We start from the raw sequence: 19,143 nt of genomic DNA, 5'->3' as shown, positions 1-19,143 counted from the left end.
TGAAATTAAGAATACTATAAGGCAGTAACATTCGGCAATTGCCCAGTTTATTAGTTAAGTAACGATATGGGTTGGCTTGCCATCGTTAGTCAGATGGTACGAACAGTCGGCAAAATGAAGCTATCCAAACTAGAGCTTTCGTCAGTTAGCAGCAATTGCGTTTGTTTGATAGGCATACGCATGCAGCACTACAGATGAACATTGGATTCGTGGTGTTGCAAATTAAAGAGCTCGCTCGAGCTCTCTACTTATGTTGATAATAAAGTCATTTATAATCTTATGATGTCTTTGCCAACTCCCATGCTAAGAATAGAACTATTGGGAATTGATTAGAATTTGTGGAATCCTTTTTGTATGAACGCACATAGTAACAACAATCAAAATATCGGTCCCTATGTTATTCGATCAGAAATTGGACGCGGCTCCTTCGCCATTGTTTACAAGGGAAAGCATTCAGTAAGTCGAAGTGAAATGCTTACTAGAGAGAAAATAGAGAATTAACCATTTGTTAGGAAACGAAGCGCGTGGTCTCCATTAAGAGTGTATTGACGAAGAAATTAACCAAGAAACTACTGGAGAACTTGGAAAGCGAGATATCAATTCTAAAGGAAATTCGACATGTGCACGTTGTAGAATTAATAGACTGCATTAAACTTGGCAGGTTTATCCACCTCGTTATGGAGTACTGTTCGTTGGGGGATTTAAGCTACTTCATTCGGAAACGAGAGAAATTTAGCAGTATCCCTTCTTTGGCCTGGATTAATGTAGACCATCCACCTGTCTATAAAGCAGGATTGAACGAAACGCTAGTTCGTCATTTTATGCAGCAATTGGCTTCTGCACTTCAATTCCTACGCTCTCGATCTTTAATACATCGAGATGTGAAACCTCAAAATTTGCTTCTACAACCTCCGCCAACTGAAGCCTTTTTAGAGCAACATCCTCAGTTTATTGGTAGCCCAAAGTTACCCATGCTGAAACTGGCTGACTTTGGGTTTGCTCGTTACCTTCAAACATCTAGCATGGCTGAAACTCTGTGTGGATCTCCTTTATACATGGCTCCTGAAATTTTGAGATATGAAAAGTATGATGCAAAAGCAGACTTATGGTCCGTGGGCGCTGTTCTTTATGAAATGGCCGTTGGAAAACCCCCATTTAAAGCTCCCAACCACGTAGAACTTTTACGCCGTATCCAGCGTGCAAAAGATGTTATTAAGTTTCCAGAGGAGGCTTTCGTTCATTCGGATATAAAAGGATTGATCTGTGCCTTGCTAAAGCAAAACCCCGCAGACCGCATTGATTACGACCATTTTTTTGCTAGTATGGTAATTACAGCTCCAGTAATAGATGATTCTTCGTTGACTGGTAGCGATATTCAGGATGCAATCAAGGGTATAAATATCCCTTCTTCTAGCCCTGCATATATCACCGACTTTTTCCCGAAAAGCAACCCCAATAACCCTCCTGGCGGTTTACTACGACAAGCCTTCCAAGCCCAAGGATCTGTACAGCAACCAACAGATATATCCAATCGACGACATTCCGCCCGTTACGCACAGGATGGTACAACATTGCCTCATGCCCCCGCTGTTTTTCCACTCGAAAGTGCACCTCCTGCCAGCAATTTTCCTACGCATTTCAATTCCAATTCGAACTTACCAATCTCCGAGCATAAACACCATAATAACCATGTACCCGACAGAAGTAGTACTTATGTCGTCGTCGATCGACATACTATAAACTCCATTGAACGCCATTCTGATGACGAATTAGACCAAGTTCAAAACCAGGAGCCTTCTGTGAAGGGGAACTCACCTTCTCCAAACGAAGACGTTTTTCATGGAAGTTTTTCACCTGAAAGCTTGCCATCCAACACCCAAGCATATGTTCATCCCCGTCGCATTCCTATACCTTATATGAAAGCCAATGCCTATCCGCCCCATAATCCGTACATGTCGCATACACCAGTTACGCAGTTACGGAGGGCTTTTGAACAGACACCTGTGTCGCTACCAAATGCGCCTAGTGGTAACAGTCATGAAAGTGCATTGGAAAGAGCGCTTAATGTTGCCAATGCAAAACTTAATCATGGAGTTGATGGTATTTCGAGTAAAAGCCCTATTCAGTCATTACCCAAGCAAACTAGCTTGTCAAGCCGTACGAATGCACCTGTTAATCGCCAGGCCATGAATAAGACCCTAATGGAAGTTTTGGAGGATCTCGCTGTTAAATCAAATGCTGTTTTCCATATGGCTGAGGTGAAGTTAATTCAAGTGCTTCCGTCTTTGGAAATTGACGAAGCGCAAAATGATTCATTAAAAGACGCTCGACTCACGTCAGCATCGTTAGTTTCCTTAGTGAAAGAATCACTGACTTTATACCAAAGGGATATTGAGCTCCTTCAAATTGCATTTAATTTTTTCTCTACCGTTTTGTCTAATAAGGATGAGAAGGATTCGGCTGAGTGCCGAGAAGCAATGGAATGGTATCAAAGAAGATATGTAGAGAGCCTAGAGAAATCTGAGTTCCTAAAGGCCGTTGTAAACTCATATTCCTTTGTAAATACTATACGAATGGTCAAACCCGCGTTTGCATCGCAACTCATCTACCAGAGGGCTTTAGACATAGTAAGTTACTAAGGCAATTATTGGTGTCACGTTACTAATGCGACAGTCTCGAAACGCTGCTACCTCCGAACTTTCCGGTAATGATTTGGTTAGTTCATTGAAGAATTATAAAGTAGCCAATAATTTGTTGGAATCACTACTCGAAGGTGAATTCTCGATTCCTACCGGCACTGAAGACTTCAACAACACTTTTACTATCCAGAAACGTAAGCTTCCCTGCATATTTTGAGAAAGAATGCTAGACTAACGACTTTAGTAATCACCCTAATTACAAAGCGCTTGGACTTGTTACAAGGTAAACTGCAAGAAATTCTCCCAAATGTGACCGATAAGGTTTCTGAAGGAGTAGCTAATATGACCCTTACTACGAATTATGCATGAAATAGTCACCTGTTTTTATTTACCTGTTGGAAGGATTTTGTTTTTCCAACCGATTTCACATTTATGAATTTCGATTAATTTTGTTATGACTCCATACTCTACCGCTAATATTTTTTTACTTAATTATTTAATCTATATTTAACTGATTATAGAGAAGCTTTGCAAGCAAATCTATGGCTTCAATAAATTTCTTTTTGCACGTCTAAAGTAGTAAACTATTTGCTACGTCAGGTATAATAACTTAGTTAAGCAATATGCTGAGGTAGGGCCGAGTATTCCAAAACTCATTGTCAATAATGCTTACATGAAGCAATCGTAGACCCATTTTTCGTTTTTGTTTCGTAGAGTACTTTTGGTGTTTAGAAGGAGCTGATTCATTTTCTTCAAGCTGGACTGGGTAAGTAACAGATCTAAGTTAATTGAATTTGAACTTACCTCCCGTACCCAGATTGAACCCTTTTTATAAATTTCAAGTTCGTTATTATAATTTATATGAAACTGGGAAAAGAGAATTTCATGTTTTTGAGAACTGACGGTACCCTACAACGATCCCGAAAGACCACTAAGTTAACGACATTGTCCGACCATAATCATTATCATTACTTACCTTTAAGTATTCTTCTGCCTTTGTATTTGTTAATCCTCCTTTTTGTATTAAAGCCCAAAACGTAGTGTTGTACAAATTATTTATATGACAGTCTGCCTGTCTCCAATTCAGATAATCCCGTAAAACAAAAATGCTGGGGTACAAAACAGCACGGCCGTCAAATGATGGAAGAGACAAGAGTGGAATATCAAAATATCGAGTCCAATTGAAAACGAATGCAGACGTAAACAAGGAGCACACATGGGAGACCAATTTGCTTTCTCTTCGTTCATATAGTTCAGTACTTTTCGACCATATAAAACTATTTAGTTAGATATCATAGATGCAGATATTATAATACCTGTACTCATCACTGTCCCCATATGCCAATACAATGTCTGTAAATTCTGACATTACTACTTTAGCTGCTGCGTTCATTAAACTCAAGCACCTAAGATCGTTCGGTTTTTCAAATTCATGTTTTTTAGTGAATTTGTGAAATCCTTTGCCGTCAATTCGAATCACAATATATGTTTCAGGTAATAATCTATCCATTCGCTCATATTGTTTGACATACTCAAACCGAGAATTAGCCATTACTAAGACTCCGAAATCCGACCTAAAATAACCAAAATATTCTATGTACAAGAATAATGCTGAATATTGTAAGTCTTGTTTACTTACACTAAGTCAAATGGTGTTTTACTGCAGTTTTGATAATATGCCAAAGGCCTGCATTTATTTTAACATATGCTTAAATAACGTTTTCTAAGGTAATAAAGAAAATTAGTAATAGAAAAAATAGCGCAAGCATATATATGTAAATATGCTTAAAAATAGGTTAGGTGCATTACATTTACTACAATCTTTATGACTATACAGCGTTTTGAGATAAATATATGCTCTTACAGGTCCATTAACTCATTTAAAGGAATGATGCCAAAAGTACAAGCCAAGTATGGGATAATTTCCTATTCAAAAATACCAAAAAAAATGCTAATAAATAAGATTGTCTATTTTTATATGTTCCTTTTTCTAATTCTTGAATCTTGGAATTATACTGCGAAGCATTGTAGCATACCATCTTCACCGCCTGTGTAATAGACATGATTTTTAGAGTCATAAGTGATAGCTCGACATATTTCAGTACTCATCCTTTCAAATACGATGTCTTCTTTATTGATTTCACCTGTATCTGCATCCAAAGAAGCTAACTGAGTCTCATTACTTGAAAAAGAACCGAAAGCCAGCATACAAGAGCGCTTATCATTACCAGGAAAAGCATCAATTACATAACTGCATGGAAGCGATTGTCGTAAGTCTTGGTTAGAAGTAACCTCTTTACTAGTCCATGTTTTGTCGTCCGAATCACGCTTCAATTTATATAAAGCATAAGATTCCATATGAGACAATGCCAAAACTCTTCGCTTACCTAAAAAGCGAGCAATGTGGATAGAAGCATCATGGTTAATCACATGCAACAATGGGTCTTCGTCGGTATTCTCTGTATCTTCATCTTTGGTAATGTCCATAAGATTTACAAGTCCATCCACGGACCCAGAAAGTAATAAATTATTATCTTTTGGATGAAATTGTAAGCTGGTTATATCGTCGTTGTGTGCATCGTTCCATTGACGAATGATCTTTTGCTCGTTTCTAGCATCTAGCAAAAAGATAGAAGCCAACGATCGTGTCAATTCAGAACCAGCTGCTATTTGCTCTGTCTGATTCGCCGCCAAGCATGTAAAGGGCACCGATTGTGAGGTCCAAGTTCTAGCTGGCTTAGATGATGAATCTCGTATATCCCACAGTTGTAATTTTCCGTCAGTACCACAAGTTAGCACACCATTATGCTTTTCATAATTGATAATACCAGTGATATTGGAGTGCGCTTTTGGGACTTTGAATGACTCTCGTAAAGTTGTCTTGTCATAACAAGCCCAAGTACCGTTAGAACAGCTAGCAGCTATATGATCTTTCAGTTGAGCTACGTCGAACACATATGTCTCGGCATCATTTCCAATCCTAACCGAAGAATTTGCAGCAACCATCGTTTTTAGTGAGTACTTCTAAAACGGCGAAAAGAACGATTGAATAGAAGTTAGAACAAAAACACTTTCTTCTGGTTTTATAATAAAGGTTATTTTGTACTGAACCAAAAAATATACTAATGTCTCAACAGTTGCATATAACCACGCCGTCTGGGAGTGGTTTGACTTATATTTGCTCCAAGAGAGAGAATGGGTAAAATTGAAAGCATCAAATCATATGGCAATTTCGTTTTTAAAAAATTGATAATTTTCTATTTCTACTATTATTCTATAGCTTTTGGGCAATCGAACATTATCACCGATGGTATTCGCTTGCGAATTAAAAAAAAAAAATCAAATTTGAGTTTGAGTTTAATTAAAACAATAAAAACAATATTTAACATAGAATTAAACCGCTTCATAACGTGGTTTGCTCAAGATCATTTGTTCTTTTGGATGTGACTATATAGGTTGATCCTGTAATTGAGACACATTTATTTAAAATGTATTATCCACGGTTAACCATTGTGTTTCCACTGCCCCGAGGATTGGCTTCTGTATATTCATCCCAGTATCGTGCTTTCATGGTTTTGGCATCAGCTATTTCATCATCTTCTTCATCGTCAGCAGACCCTTCCTGATCCTGGTTATCCTTTTGGCTTATGATATTTCCGCGCTTGTATTCCTCATCCAAATACTCATCCACACTCATTGTTGGCAAATTATAACCAGGTCCAAAGACATTTTTCGATGTTGTATTTCTATCTGAAACAATCGTAAATGGTTGTATAGGTCTATTTTTTGGATCCAGAAGGGTTTCTTTACTAAGCAAATCCAGTTTCCAGGTATTATGATCCTGCTTTCCTTGCTCTTCCTTTCTCAGCGTTTCTTTGCCTTTGGTTATCGCATCTTCTTCATTTCCTTGTAACTGTATTCGTGAACTTCTTAAAATCTGAATCTCCATTTCAATATGCTCGAAATCGTCAACTGTGTCTTCTAACGCCATTCGTATTTTGTTAATCCACCATCTTCGCTCCAATTCTTCATCCTGTATTTTTCCTTTGGTCATGGAATCCATCTCTTTTTCCATGTCTTTTCGTAGCTTGTACCTTGCTATTTTTATAGCTCTGGTATTTGTATCTTTTGTAAACGAAGAAACTGGTAATGGCTTCAGCCCATAGCCTTCGCATATTCGAAGGAAATTCTCGTAACAACTCTTTGAGTATTCAATGACTTTTAATCGGTCATTCTGCATCCATTGTTCCATACACTTCGCGAGTTCAAAATCCAATAGCAAATACCTTAATTCACTCGTTTTCACTTCGTCAATATCTTCATTCATAGAGAATAGACGCACTCTACGGACCAAACCAAGACAGGATTCATATCCTTTTACCAATTGCGGAACTGTTTCTTGAGAAATCCCTTTTGTTTCTTTTAACTGGTTTGTTTCATTCCACAAATCTTTCAAAGATTTGGCATCCATTTTTGTATATTTTCGTAAATTCTCGTAGAAAATTTGATTCAACGTCTTTTATGGATATGTTTGAGAGACGTTTAAATCTAAGACAAATTTGGCGGACTATCCGACGTATAGGAGGAAGCGATTGAAAAGTGCAATTCTCCTCTGGCAGTTTACCAAAGTAAACTTAAGTATGAAAACCACTGTGAAATTGAATGAATTATTTTATGATATGGGCTTTCTATTAAGAGAGATCATGCGAATTTACACTAAAGCTACCGAGACCATTATAAATCATTTCCTAATGTACAAAACTTATAAATATCATATTAAACTATGAAAAAAAAGACCTTTGAAAAAGAAATTCACTAAGGCCTGTTTATATTTTCTTTGTGGAAGCATTTTAGATAGACACCACACAAAATAACATTTAAGCAAAGACAGACCCAAAAAGCAAGATTAGCAATTGGTTTTAAGCCATCAGCTGTTGTATAACCAGTTAAATCGGGGAACACGTTGCTCGGTCCAGTTTTGGTAGGTGATATTGCAGACGCCAACAGTGTAACTGAAGCACCAATTACTTGAGCAGTTAACAAAGTGTTCGTCACGTGCCTTCGAGAAAGCGTTTGAAGAAGAATTAGACCACACCCAATTCCTTGGATAGAATCCAAGACTCCTAGCCAAAGCCATAGTGCTCGACCTATATATGCTCCTGAAATTCCAGCCCAGGGCAAAAAGAATCCGATATTCGATGTTCCCCAAAATACATGAATCCATTTAATTCCTCCAAATCCTAAACCCAACACCGGAATTAACCAAGTATGAGTATTCGATAACCTCCCCAATAAAGTCAATAGACCAACCCACAAAAACACAAGGAAACTGAACATCATAAGAATGACTTTCCAAAGCACTGTGAGTTCAGAATTCCAGAAGAATCTCCATCCATGACTGATCAAGGAAGACATCCAAAAGTTTTGGTTGGCAACCATAAGTAAGAAGCATATAACTACTCGACGATGGAACAAAGCCTTGGAAAATGCGGGTACGCTACCTGGTGTTTGTCGATAAAAGGGAGGTAGACCTTTGTACAACATAACTGTAATTAGCATAAGCACAAATGCAATCGGCCATACAGCGGCTGCAACAAGCATATTGTTCATAGGTCTGATTAAAACGGAATAGTTCCAATCTAAACGACTGGATAGTGTTCCCCAAAGCCAAAGCAAAGCCGTCCACAACTGTTGAAGACCATGTAAAATACAAGCTCGAGTAACCCAAGAGCCTAAGCCTTTAGTATGCTCATCTTCGAAATTCAATGTAAAATACAATGGTCCACTAGATGCTGCAATAGCATAAATCCAGGTAGCTCCATAACTCAACCACCCTCTCGTCATAAATGGAATAAAAGGCATAGATGAAATGCCGGTCATGGTGAATGCTAAACCATACACAGTAAACGGAATCGACAAAGAATGAATGCTTGCAAAATTTTTGTAAAGACCCCACCAAAAAAAGGTAGAGATTATAAATACTCCGCTTACTACATACAGAGAGGTCATATGATTCCTTTCAAATCCAGATAAAAGGGATAAATGAAACGAAGAAATTGATAGGATTTGTCCCAGAGCAAGAAAAATAGCATACAGCGGCCAGCCTAACACCTTCACATACATCACTCTTTGACATGTAGATAGCTGGTGGCCAGCAACACCTCTGACAGGGCCAAAGTCTTCCCGAAACGAGCTTTCGGAAAGGACACTAGAACCGTCATCAAGTTCTCGGGGTTTCTTGCCTCGTGTTTTCAAGTACTTGTAAAAACGGGGACGAAAGCCGGTTCTATAATAGTGATGCTCTTCATTATACCATTTTTGTAGTATTTTCACCAAGAAATTATCAATGCACAACTTTGTTTTGGAATTTTCTGGGGTTAAACTAATTAAAGCTGCCGAAAACTCCGAGATTGCCACGCCATTTGTATCAATAAACCTTACGCCGAGCTTAGATCCAAAATTCATTGAACTTTGAGAGACGTAAGTTAATTCCGACAAAGGCCGGCTGCCTACTGAGGACGCAACTGAATCATTGTCGGCTTCCATAATTTCGTCAAGTTTCTCTGGGCTAAGTTGCCCTGGAACTATATTGTTCTTTTCAGCTGTCGAGTTAGACAATTCTGAAGTATCAGGTGCTTCTTGAACTTTATCGTTAGGTTTGTTTGCCACGACAGCTCCGTCCGTATCATAAACTTTAATACCTGGTAGAGTAGTAGAAACGTAAGCGGACTGCTCGTCGACAGCGCTTGCTTTAACAACTTTCTTGTGGGTCTTGATGCACTTCTTTATTAGCTTATCGTATAAGGCCATCCACTCAGTGACGGGAAAGCGTTGCTGAATAGCTGCCATGCGAAGATTATGACGCAGTTCGGACGAGGAGTTCAGAGCTCTCGAGCAAGCCGTTTCAAATTGCTTCAAGAGATGAGGAGTAGTTGAAGATTCAACGACGTACCACCATCCAGGCATTTCTCCCAAACCACCAACACGAGCACCAATACAGATAGCTCCCCTTCTACCAAATTCAACTGCTACCAAACCAAACGGTTCATCACGAGAAGGTATTAACGCAAAATCAGCGCCATCAAATATGAATGAAGGTAAGTGAACAAACTCGGGACGAGAAAAAACGCGCCCGGGATACCGCTCCATAATGTACGCGAACTTTTCAGCAGCAAATTTTCCGTGTAAATCAATTACTGGACCAACGACGATAATCTGGGTGTTGTACTTGTCTAGCAGCGTAGGAGCAAGGTCGGCAATGAGATCGATACCCTTTTGCACAGACCAACGTCCAACAAACACCAAAAGGTCGGCTGTGTCGTCAACAGTTAATCCAGCCCATTCTTGAGTCTTTCGCTTTTCAACCTTTCGCTTTTCATTATATTCGGCAAGGTCAGGTAATTGTTTGGGTTCAAAAGTTGTAGCACGATCGACATCAGTTGGATCGGGATTAGGTAAATGCCCAACTTTTTTTAAACTCCAAAAAACGGGATAGCGGACCCAAGATCGGTGACCATATTTATCGGAAACACCTACTACACCAAAACCAGATTGATGCTTGCGAACGTACGAGGCAGCCGCATGCATTAAATTGAAAGCGTTACCGAACTGAACGTAGCCTTTACAAACCGACTTAGGAATATTAAAAAGTCCACAAACATCTCTTAAATCATTTGCGGATTGAAGAGGCCAAAGACCCTGGAATTCTGCATTATGTAATGAGACAGCACAAGGCACAGTTCTAGGAAGGTTATATAAAGGGGCTAGAGCGCAATGATAATCATTTATATGATAAATGTCAGGATTTTCACGCATCATTACAGCTGCAATCGATTGATTCCATATACTATAGAATATAGCAGAGGAAAAATCGTCCATACGTAGTGGATAAGGATTGCGGGACGTTTGCTTCCTTAAAATAGGGCAATCAAGAATAACATACTTTATATTTTCGAGGTAGTGATAGTAAACTTTTACCTCATACTCTTGGTTGACGATTTTAACAATGATGGAAGGCGCGGTTTCAGCAACTGGATAAACGATATCACCAACGCACGGTACTACCCAGATTAAATCATAACGTTGAAGATTATTGCTCATAAGCTGAGCCATAACTCCTAAACCACCTATTTTGATTTTGATATTCCAGTCTGGGATATTGTATTCAAGAGTAGCAAATAAGATACTTAAACGCTCTTGGGGAGGTTCCCTCACCACTAATGGTTCATCGTTGTCTGGTAGGGCGAGAGTTGCTGATAAATTCGAGGTGTCATCGAAATCAGTAACAAAATTCTCTTGAAGTTGTCTAACGGATTTTTTCGACCGACCCTGTTTATTGAAAGTTACCGCGTAATATCTCCTTTTAAAGATATAAACTGTCATGGCACCAGTAGCAATAGGAAGCAGAGAAAAAAGGATGAAGAAGGCAAAAGTAATTTCACGAAGTCCTCTTAATTCCAGTGTGAAGTAGCGGCCAAAGTTGTCAAACATAATCGACCAACCGGCATGAGTGATTTCGGTGGCTTCCTCAACCCATTGTGATTGTCCAAAAAGCTCATACGGGGTAAACCTTCGAACATGCGAAGAGCCGTAAGAATGCTTTAAGGCATTTAAAGCAGCTAATGCCGCCTTTCCTTCAAAATTTAGGGAGTTGAAGTAGTCAGCAACTTTTTCCCCGACTACCGAACTATTTAATTCGGGATATTCAACTTTAGAAATCTCAATTAAAGGTGTTGAAGATTCAGAAGACCATAAATTATCGGTGGTAAGATTCGTCGAGTAATCCGAAGAACCAGTCTCTAAGATGGTACTACTAAAGTCTATCAGAGAATTATTAAATTCAGGAAGGGGCTCAACTGCTTTAGCGGATAAAGTAATTTCGTCAAAGCCATGCTGACTAGCCGTTCTTCGTTCTGCTAGGGATAACCCTATAAAAAAGAAAAGGCTTTGCAGAACATAGGCACATTTAGAAATCAACATAACTTTTACAAGAGTATCGTTTTTTTCTAAAGCACCGTATTTTACTAGGAAGCAGCAAGATACAGTTAGGAGTTAACGAAAAACCCGTCCTCACTTAGCCTTGAAAAAGACTTTAGTTTGACCTACCTTTTGAGTGATTGTTCTGGTTAAAATATGATGAGCGTTAACAGCGTTTATATGTACTTGCTTATATGTAAACAAACAAACCCCCGGTGGGAACCCAATATAAACATAAACAAAGAAGTCGCTTTATTGTAACAACTTGTGTTCTATAAGTTTAAATTAGCAAAACCCTTCCATTAAATATAACCATACCTCGATTAGGCAAAAGAACCCCTTGTTTTTCTCGTAACAAAACATGATGAGACTGCTGATGAAATTTATAAATAATCAGCAATTCTTTATCAGCATCGGAAAATAGAGGGTAAATTCCAATAATTGAAGACTATGTTGTTAGATTGAGCTTGTTTCTTTCTTACTTACTTTGGAAACACTGGAAGGGATAACTAAACGAGAATCGTCGACCAGAGAAGCAATTGGTATGGTAACATCTTGTCTTATGACCTGCTCTTTTCGTCTAGTCAAGACTGAATTTTTGGGAATAGTTCTGTATTCTGCAAATTCGATAATGAGACCGCCTTTTTCGGTTTCCACTTTTTGCTTTTTCTGCACAAGTTCTCTCATTAACGTAACTGTTTGCTCGGCCTCTTCTTTCTTTGTGTCATGTATTTTTTTATGTTGTTGCAGACGACGAGCTCTCTTGCGCTTAGCCTCAGATATACGTCTGGGGCGTAGGAAAAGATTATCAATGCCTAAAACTGTGCCAATTGGTAAAACCAATCCCCAAAATATCGACGATCTGTCAAACGCGCCGCTCCACATAATAGGGAAAGAAAACTTTTGGCCCAATCTAGACCAACTAATGTTTTGTTAGTATGCTATGAAACATTTAAACATAAAAGAAAACACATACCTAATGTTCAAAGTGATGGCACCAGACGGAACAGCAACAGCCATAGTCATACCCATGGCGCTATGACGGAAAACTTTTCGATTCGCGTCTGCAGTAACTTGTAAACCTCCCACAGTACTGAGGGATGTACCACATTGCATTTGATATGGACCTACGGTTTTGAGATTGTAATTGCAAGCAATCCCGCTATACATTAGTCCAGCTGTCAGTTCAGCGTTCCATTTCAAAAGTGGGAAAGGATCATCTGGTGAAGGCTTGAGTTGTTGCCAGATTATGGAAAAAGAAGATGCGTTGTTTGAAGGATACGCAGCTCCCCAATTACCTAGAGACCAACTACCGGTTTTCCAGCGTATAGAAAGCGTGCCGTATCGAGAGATTTGACGGCCAATCACGATGGTAGCCTGGGGTGGACGCTTGTAGGAAGCCATGCGAACCATAGGAATAATAAACGTTTCATTGTTCAGAGCATATACAGCTTTGAGAGTAGCAATTCCTGGGCGTAAAAGGGATAATCCTGTTTCCGTGCTTAGGCTAGGAGACAGTTGATGTCGGAGAACGGCGGAAAGAGAAGGCTGGGCCCTAGCTCCTATTTTTGCGGATGCTTCGGAAATAAAAATAAGACGCGTTGAGCCATTTACAGCCTCACTTTCATCTAGATGATCGGAAAATTCATCATCTTCAGAAGAGCCTTGAAAAAATTTCGGAATAGGAATTTTTAAATTTTTGGAAGTGTTCAAGGGAATACTAAATGAACTCTTTAAATGATATGATATCCATTGCACCAAAGAGAAACGTTCGAGTAATGTCAGTTCTCTGGTCGAAGCCATGCCTAATGCCAATGGATTACGGACACGCAAATTTTTTGCGAATAAAGGGGTAGCGTTAATCATAACATTTGTCTCAGTTCTATTTTGAATTAAGGAGTCCAAGCTCTGAGACTCTTTAGCTTGAAGTTGTTCACGGATAGCTTGCTGCAGTTCTTCAGCTGACTGTCCAAGAGGACCAATATCCCAGTCAACCTTTAGTCCTTTCATGCCGTATTTATCATAAATCTGGCGCTTTATCGGGTCTGAAAGAACTTCATAAGCGGTCTGTACGCGCTGGAACTTTTGTTCTGCAATTGTTTTTTGTTCAACATTGTGTCTATCCGGGTGAAAGAGCTTTGAGAGTCTGTAATATGCATCTTTAATTTGTGCAGAAGTAGCCTGCCATTCATAAAGCAATTAGTAAAAGAAAAGTTACCCAGTGCCATATAAGGCAATTATTGTTTCTACATACATCGACAGGAAGTCCAAGGACTTCGTACAATTCTTTTGTTTCTTCCATCATAAATTTCATTAAAATAGCATGAAGTCAAAAGCAATACTTGATGATTTTTCTAAAATCGGATAAGTTGTCAATGGTTTTTACGAACCACTAATAGAGCGCCTTTTCTTCTTTTTTCTTTTTCTTTAGCGTTCAGTAATATTAGGGAAAAAGAGACAAAAAGGCTTCTGCGTCGTAAATACTTGCAGGTTCCATGTACTACCGATTCACAGAATACTCTTAATCGTAGTGTCACCTTAATGTTGTTACTTCGATGTCGATTTCCAAAGTTCAAGGCAGTAAGCTCGAGTACCAAAACCGGGAACGCGTTCCCTAAAGGTCACGAAACTCGACTGTACATACTTATAGAAAAGAGTATATTCGTATTACATTGTTACCTGAATAAAGAAAAAGCAACCGCAAAGTCCAAAATGAAAAGAACCATAAAAACGTAGAAATTAATCGTTAAGCTCTAAACGTTTTATTGCATTCCTAGACATACGAGGAAAATCATGAACGAAACTGTATTAAAATCATCCTGGGTTAGAAAAGTTGGATGCGAGAGTTGGTCAAAATGAATCTGAGGGATACGCTCAGTTCAACACTATCGTGTACACTCATATAATATATGACATGTACATAGTCGAAAGGTGTAACAATTTGGCTTACAATGATCTATCGAATTAAGCAGTACAGCGAATCCTCAATCAAGTTTATAAATCCTTTCAATTGCGAGTCCCGTGACGATACTCCAAATTATGAAATGAAAAGAGTAGGGAATGCATCCATACGTCAATGAGTGGGATCGGGCAACAAGATTTTTGGAACCCATCCTTTTAGTATTTGATAAATACATGCAAAACATAAGCAAATGGAATTACTACTTCATTACATTGTATGTTTCTATGGCCTATACAAACACTTTGCGTAATACCACTTAAAAGACCTGATCTAGAGGGACAGTGAAAGGCAACAACAATTCTTAATGTATTCTCGCTGGAACAATTTACTTTAGTACAATCGACAACTTACATATTCAATAGAATGGATAGACCTTGAGTTTCCTTAAAGGAGGACCTACTGTTTATTGTTGCTTTCGTTTATATCCATTCCATAGGACGTCGTTGAAACTACAATAGGAAAAGGGATTGCAAGCAAATCTAACTCCTGAAGATCCATTATTTACTGTCAGGATGGCTCCAAAGTTCGTCAAACGACACCTCATAACTCTCCTTATTTTTAATTTACTCTATTCTACAAAGTACGTTCGGTGATATTCTGTAACGCGAGTGGTTTTTTGCAATATGAAAATTTACACGCTACCATTACCTATTAAATAAAATACAATTCTTCCTAATGACCTTACAACAAAGATTACCTTTTAATGAACCATAGAAAAAGCTATTTCATACGAAAAGACAAAATTCCGACAAGCAACAGGATGGGATTACTACGGTAATACTCGTTAATTACGATAAAGAGACTTTTCAAGGTACAGAAATGGCTCCAAGGTAGCACTGGTGACTGCTGCGTATATTCAAGCGGAGGGCTGAATAAACTCTCCTTCTACTTCACTTTTCATTTTTACTTCAGTAGAGCAAAATTCAGAAATTTGTTACGAAGAAGATATATGAGTTTGATAAAACAGGAATATATTGTTAAATACCTTTAACATAATTCCCTTTTCAGCTATTCGCATCTTTTTTTTTCGGAGGCTTGGCTTATAGAAAAGTACGTTTTTGAAAGAAGGTCTGTTTGGTGTTGAAAAATTATCTGATTCCCTTTTTATCCCTCTTTTTTGCATTGTGATTTGCATTTTGTATTCATTGTTACTTTCTTTTCTATTTCATTAATTGCTTTCTTTTTTTCTCATCTCTCTCTCATTACTTAATTTGTAAATCTACGTTTTTTCATTATATACCTCTCATTTTCTGGAGCATTTTTTCTATTTATACCCTTACAATTCAGGACTTATACGATTTTTCATGTTCAATCTATCATCCCTTTTGATTTCCTTCTTTCTTGTTACACTCTTTGGATATACCTCGGCGCATAGTGCTGATGAATGGCGAACCCGAATTATCTATCAAATTGTAACGGATCGTTTTGCTAAAGACGATGGAAGCACCGATCAGCCTTGCAATCCAGCTTCTAACAGCTACTGTGGTGGTACATGGAAAGGTATTGAAAAAAAATTAAACTATATCGAAGATCTTGGTTTTACAGCCATTTGGATTTCACCTGTTGATGAGAATATTGAGGGTGATCCCGATAACGCTGGTGAGGCCTACCACGGTTATTGGAACACGAATTACGAAAAACTCAATAAGCATTTCGGTACCGAAGATGATCTCGTCAACTTAATTAACGCTGCTCATAAGGCTGGCATATGGGTTATGCTTGATACCGTTGTTAACTCTATGGCATTGGTTGGTCCTTACGACCAAATTGATTATTCCAAAGTCTCTCCTTTTAACGGCCCACAATATTTTCATCCTTATTGTATCATTGACTGGAACAAAAACAATAGGACAAATATTCAAGACTGCTGGCAAAATTCTGGTGTACTTCTTGCTGACTTGAATGTGGAAAGCTCCTCTGTTAAATCTTACCTCAATAAACATATTAAACAAGCCGTGAATCATTTGGGATATGACGGTCTTCGTATAGATGCTGTGAAGATGATGAACGAAACATTTTTTCCAGAGTTTGTCGATTCTGCCGGTGTATTCGCTATCGGTGAGGTTTTCGATTACGATCCAAATGTCATGTGTGATTACATGAATTACCATTTGGGTGTAACCAACTATGTTGTTCGTTTGGGTTTTAACTTTAGTTTTATGGCTCATGACCAATTTGCCCCGACAGCGGGTTTCAAAACACTTCAAGATCAAATGAAATTGGTTACCACTGGTAATTGCTCAAAGGCTGATCTTGGGGGTATGCTTATTTTTTTGGATAACCACGATTTGCCCCGTTATGCTTCTTATACTGATGATCAAGCAATTATCTTGTCCGCGTACAGTTTTGCTCTTCTGTGGGACGGTATTCCTTCTGTTTATTATGGGCAAGAACAAGGTTTTTATGGTGGAACAGATCCTGCCAATCGTGAAGCTCTTTGGTCTTCTGGTTATGATCAAACTAATCCTTACTATACTATGATTAAAACTATAGTCAATTTCCGAAAACACGTTATGGAACAAGATACCAAATTTACTCATGATACTTATGACATTGTGGACGTTGATGTGAATCATGTGGCAGCTAAAAAGCGCGATGTTTTCCTTCTATATAACAACCTTGGCATCAAAGATAATGGAACTGTTTACAAAGTTCCTACTCAGTACAACGAAAATGAGGTTGTTTCCGATGTATTTGGACATCGAACTTTAACTGTTGGACATGGAGGTAATATTACCGCTACACTAACTCATGGATATCCAATGGTTTTGTACCCTCATACAAAATTGTCTGACTTTACAATGCCTACAATTAATCAAACTGTCATGCCCAGTACTGCTCGTGAAAAAACTACTACCGTCTACACTTCATTTTATTCTCCTACTTATTCTACTCGCTCTTTTGCTGGTTCTCATAGTCTCATTACAATGTCCTCTTCTCATCGGGCTATTCCCTCATTTGAGACATTATTTTTCGCTTTTGTCTTTACCACTTTGGCTTTCATATTCTTTTGTTAAAGAAAATAAGATTTTACTTTTTGTATTTTAAGTAATATAATGGAAGAATGAGCTGTTGTCTTCATTTGTCAGTTGTATGATGATTTTAGTTTTCGAGGCGTATCAAATACAATGTATATATAATTAGTAAAGCACTTCATCCAACATAGATAGAACGTTGAACAGATTTATACAGGCGGTGGTTATGTATAAAGCACTATAACTATTATGTACTGTGCATTTTAAAGTCCTTGGGGTGTTTTGATTTTTCGGTCTGATTCACGTTACCTACTGGCTTGATTGCAGTAACGGTATAATTCAAGCGTATACTTGTTGGGTTGAATTCGCTCAATACCATATATTTACTTCATATTTATTTTTGTAAATTATCAAAAGCGCTTCGGTAACTAAGCAGGACTAAAAATTCCCAAATTAACGGACGAACAATTTACATATGACTCTTTGAGTTATAAAGTTACTTCCCTGATTGATCCAAAACGGGTTCTAAAAACAAATACAAAGATAGAGGATTCGAACATTCTAACTTGAATTTTGTATATTTAGAGGTTCTTCTGTCAGCCGTTGTTTAAAGGCGTTCGGTGCTTGTTTTTCGAATTTTGACTTGCTACTATAGAAGAGTCATTCATTTATATAATAATTATGCCAGATTCACCAAAAAGTGATCAGCCATGTGTTTCTTGGAAATTGTCACCACTGAAAAGTAAATCATTGTCTGATGAGCAAATCTCCCAGCTATTCACTAAGTCTTCAGGAGAGTCCAATCCGGTTATTAATGATCCGGTGGTCAATCTTTGGGATCGACTGCAACAAAATCAAGTTGTGTACCGATCTGTGTCTATGCCATCAAGTACAACAAGCAACAAGTCTGTCAGTACAGATAACTCAAGGAATAATTTAAAGCGGTCAAGAACCTTGGATTTGAACTCAGATGAAAATCCAGAACCAAAGAACAAGCTATCCCGTGTATCTAATTTGGTGAGCTTGTTACGAGCTACGATCGATAGAAGAGAAGAACAGAGAAAGAAAAACATTGAAGAAAAGTATATTCATCCTGATTTCAATGACCAAAGTTATAATGACGAGGAGCCTTCGGATATCGATCGAGAGTCGAGCAATTCTCAAGATTCAGGTACAGAGAATACCCAAACCCAACAAACCTTAGACGAGGGGGTACCAAATGATGCCACGAATGATTCTATATTGAATGACGAGGATGATGATGGAGATGATTTCTTTGTCGACGATGAAGATTTGCAAAGACTACAGGACATTGAGAATAAATGGGTAACCTCTCAGCCTGCACCAAGCACGCAGGATAAAACGCAAGTGCAAGATAATTTTGTAGACCCCAGCTAATCAACTTCATTGGTTCATTTTGTATAACAAATGACACATTAATGAACTGAGATGGAATTGATACTGGATGGAACTTTTCTGATTTGATCGAACAGCTGCATTATGATTATTGACATGGGTCCATCCGTATGCATTTCAAAAGGTGAATACTGAACTAAGTCAGTGGTATTCAGCTATGTTAGTTGTCGTCAAA

At 38.3% G+C, this 19,143-nt stretch overlaps 8 protein-coding genes across 8 annotated transcripts; 3 read left to right on the top strand and 5 right to left on the bottom strand.

Moving 5' to 3' along the window:
- Positions 1–354: 354 nt before the first annotated feature.
- atg1 (autophagy serine/threonine protein kinase Atg1) lies at positions 355–3,008 on the top strand (the record flags this gene model as incomplete). The annotated part of the gene is made up of 4 exons (XM_056183185.1): positions 355–456; positions 513–2,627; positions 2,674–2,833; positions 2,884–3,008. The coding sequence occupies 4 exons, from the start codon at positions 355–357 to the stop codon at positions 3,006–3,008; spliced, it is 2,502 nt and encodes an 833-aa protein (XP_056039043.1).
- Positions 3,009–3,249: 241 nt separating this feature from the next.
- On the bottom strand, positions 3,250–4,191 carry thg1 (tRNAHis guanylyltransferase Thg1; the record flags this gene model as incomplete). The annotated part of the gene is made up of 4 exons (XM_056183184.1): positions 3,250–3,396; positions 3,444–3,548; positions 3,616–3,916; positions 3,956–4,191. 4 exons carry the CDS (start codon positions 4,189–4,191, stop codon positions 3,250–3,252), a joined length of 789 nt encoding a protein of 262 aa, XP_056039048.1.
- Positions 4,192–4,649: 458 nt separating this feature from the next.
- On the bottom strand, positions 4,650–5,645 carry SOMG_04397 (WD repeat protein, WDR89 family; the record flags this gene model as incomplete). Its single annotated transcript, XM_056183183.1, has 1 exon — positions 4,650–5,645. One exon carries the CDS (start codon positions 5,643–5,645, stop codon positions 4,650–4,652), a length of 996 nt encoding a protein of 331 aa, XP_056039225.1.
- A 487-nt stretch (positions 5,646–6,132) lies between these two features.
- Positions 6,133–7,110, bottom strand: tap42 (TAP42 family TORC1 signaling protein Tap42; the record flags this gene model as incomplete). The annotated part of the gene is made up of 1 exon (XM_056183182.1): positions 6,133–7,110. The coding sequence occupies one exon, from the start codon at positions 7,108–7,110 to the stop codon at positions 6,133–6,135; it is 978 nt and encodes a 325-aa protein (XP_056039226.1).
- Positions 7,111–7,454: 344 nt separating this feature from the next.
- On the bottom strand, positions 7,455–11,618 carry mok14 (spore wall alpha-1,4-glucan synthase, meiotic Mok14; the record flags this gene model as incomplete). Its single annotated transcript, XM_056183181.1, has 1 exon — positions 7,455–11,618. The coding sequence occupies one exon, from the start codon at positions 11,616–11,618 to the stop codon at positions 7,455–7,457; it is 4,164 nt and encodes a 1,387-aa protein (XP_056039181.1).
- A 249-nt stretch (positions 11,619–11,867) lies between these two features.
- SOMG_04394 (mitochondrial MIB complex subunit, DNAJC11-like protein) lies at positions 11,868–13,929 on the bottom strand (the record flags this gene model as incomplete). The annotated part of the gene is made up of 5 exons (XM_056183180.1): positions 11,868–11,887; positions 11,934–12,063; positions 12,102–12,537; positions 12,592–13,796; positions 13,870–13,929. 5 exons carry the CDS (start codon positions 13,927–13,929, stop codon positions 11,868–11,870), a joined length of 1,851 nt encoding a protein of 616 aa, XP_056039003.1.
- Positions 13,930–15,881: 1,952 nt separating this feature from the next.
- Positions 15,882–17,594, top strand: aah3 (cell wall alpha-amylase-like protein Aah3; the record flags this gene model as incomplete). The annotated part of the gene is made up of 1 exon (XM_056183179.1): positions 15,882–17,594. One exon carries the CDS (start codon positions 15,882–15,884, stop codon positions 17,592–17,594), a length of 1,713 nt encoding a protein of 570 aa, XP_056039018.1.
- A 639-nt stretch (positions 17,595–18,233) lies between these two features.
- dbl1 (double strand break localizing Dbl1) lies at positions 18,234–18,950 on the top strand (the record flags this gene model as incomplete). The annotated part of the gene is made up of 1 exon (XM_056183178.1): positions 18,234–18,950. One exon carries the CDS (start codon positions 18,234–18,236, stop codon positions 18,948–18,950), a length of 717 nt encoding a protein of 238 aa, XP_056039229.1.
- Positions 18,951–19,143: the final 193 nt, after the last annotated feature.

Source organism: Schizosaccharomyces osmophilus, chromosome 3, assembly GCF_027921745.1.
Source record: "Schizosaccharomyces osmophilus chromosome 3, complete sequence".
NCBI lineage: Eukaryota > Fungi > Ascomycota > Schizosaccharomycetes > Schizosaccharomycetales > Schizosaccharomycetaceae > Schizosaccharomyces > Schizosaccharomyces osmophilus.
This window is presented reverse-complemented; position numbering and strand designations above follow the sequence as displayed.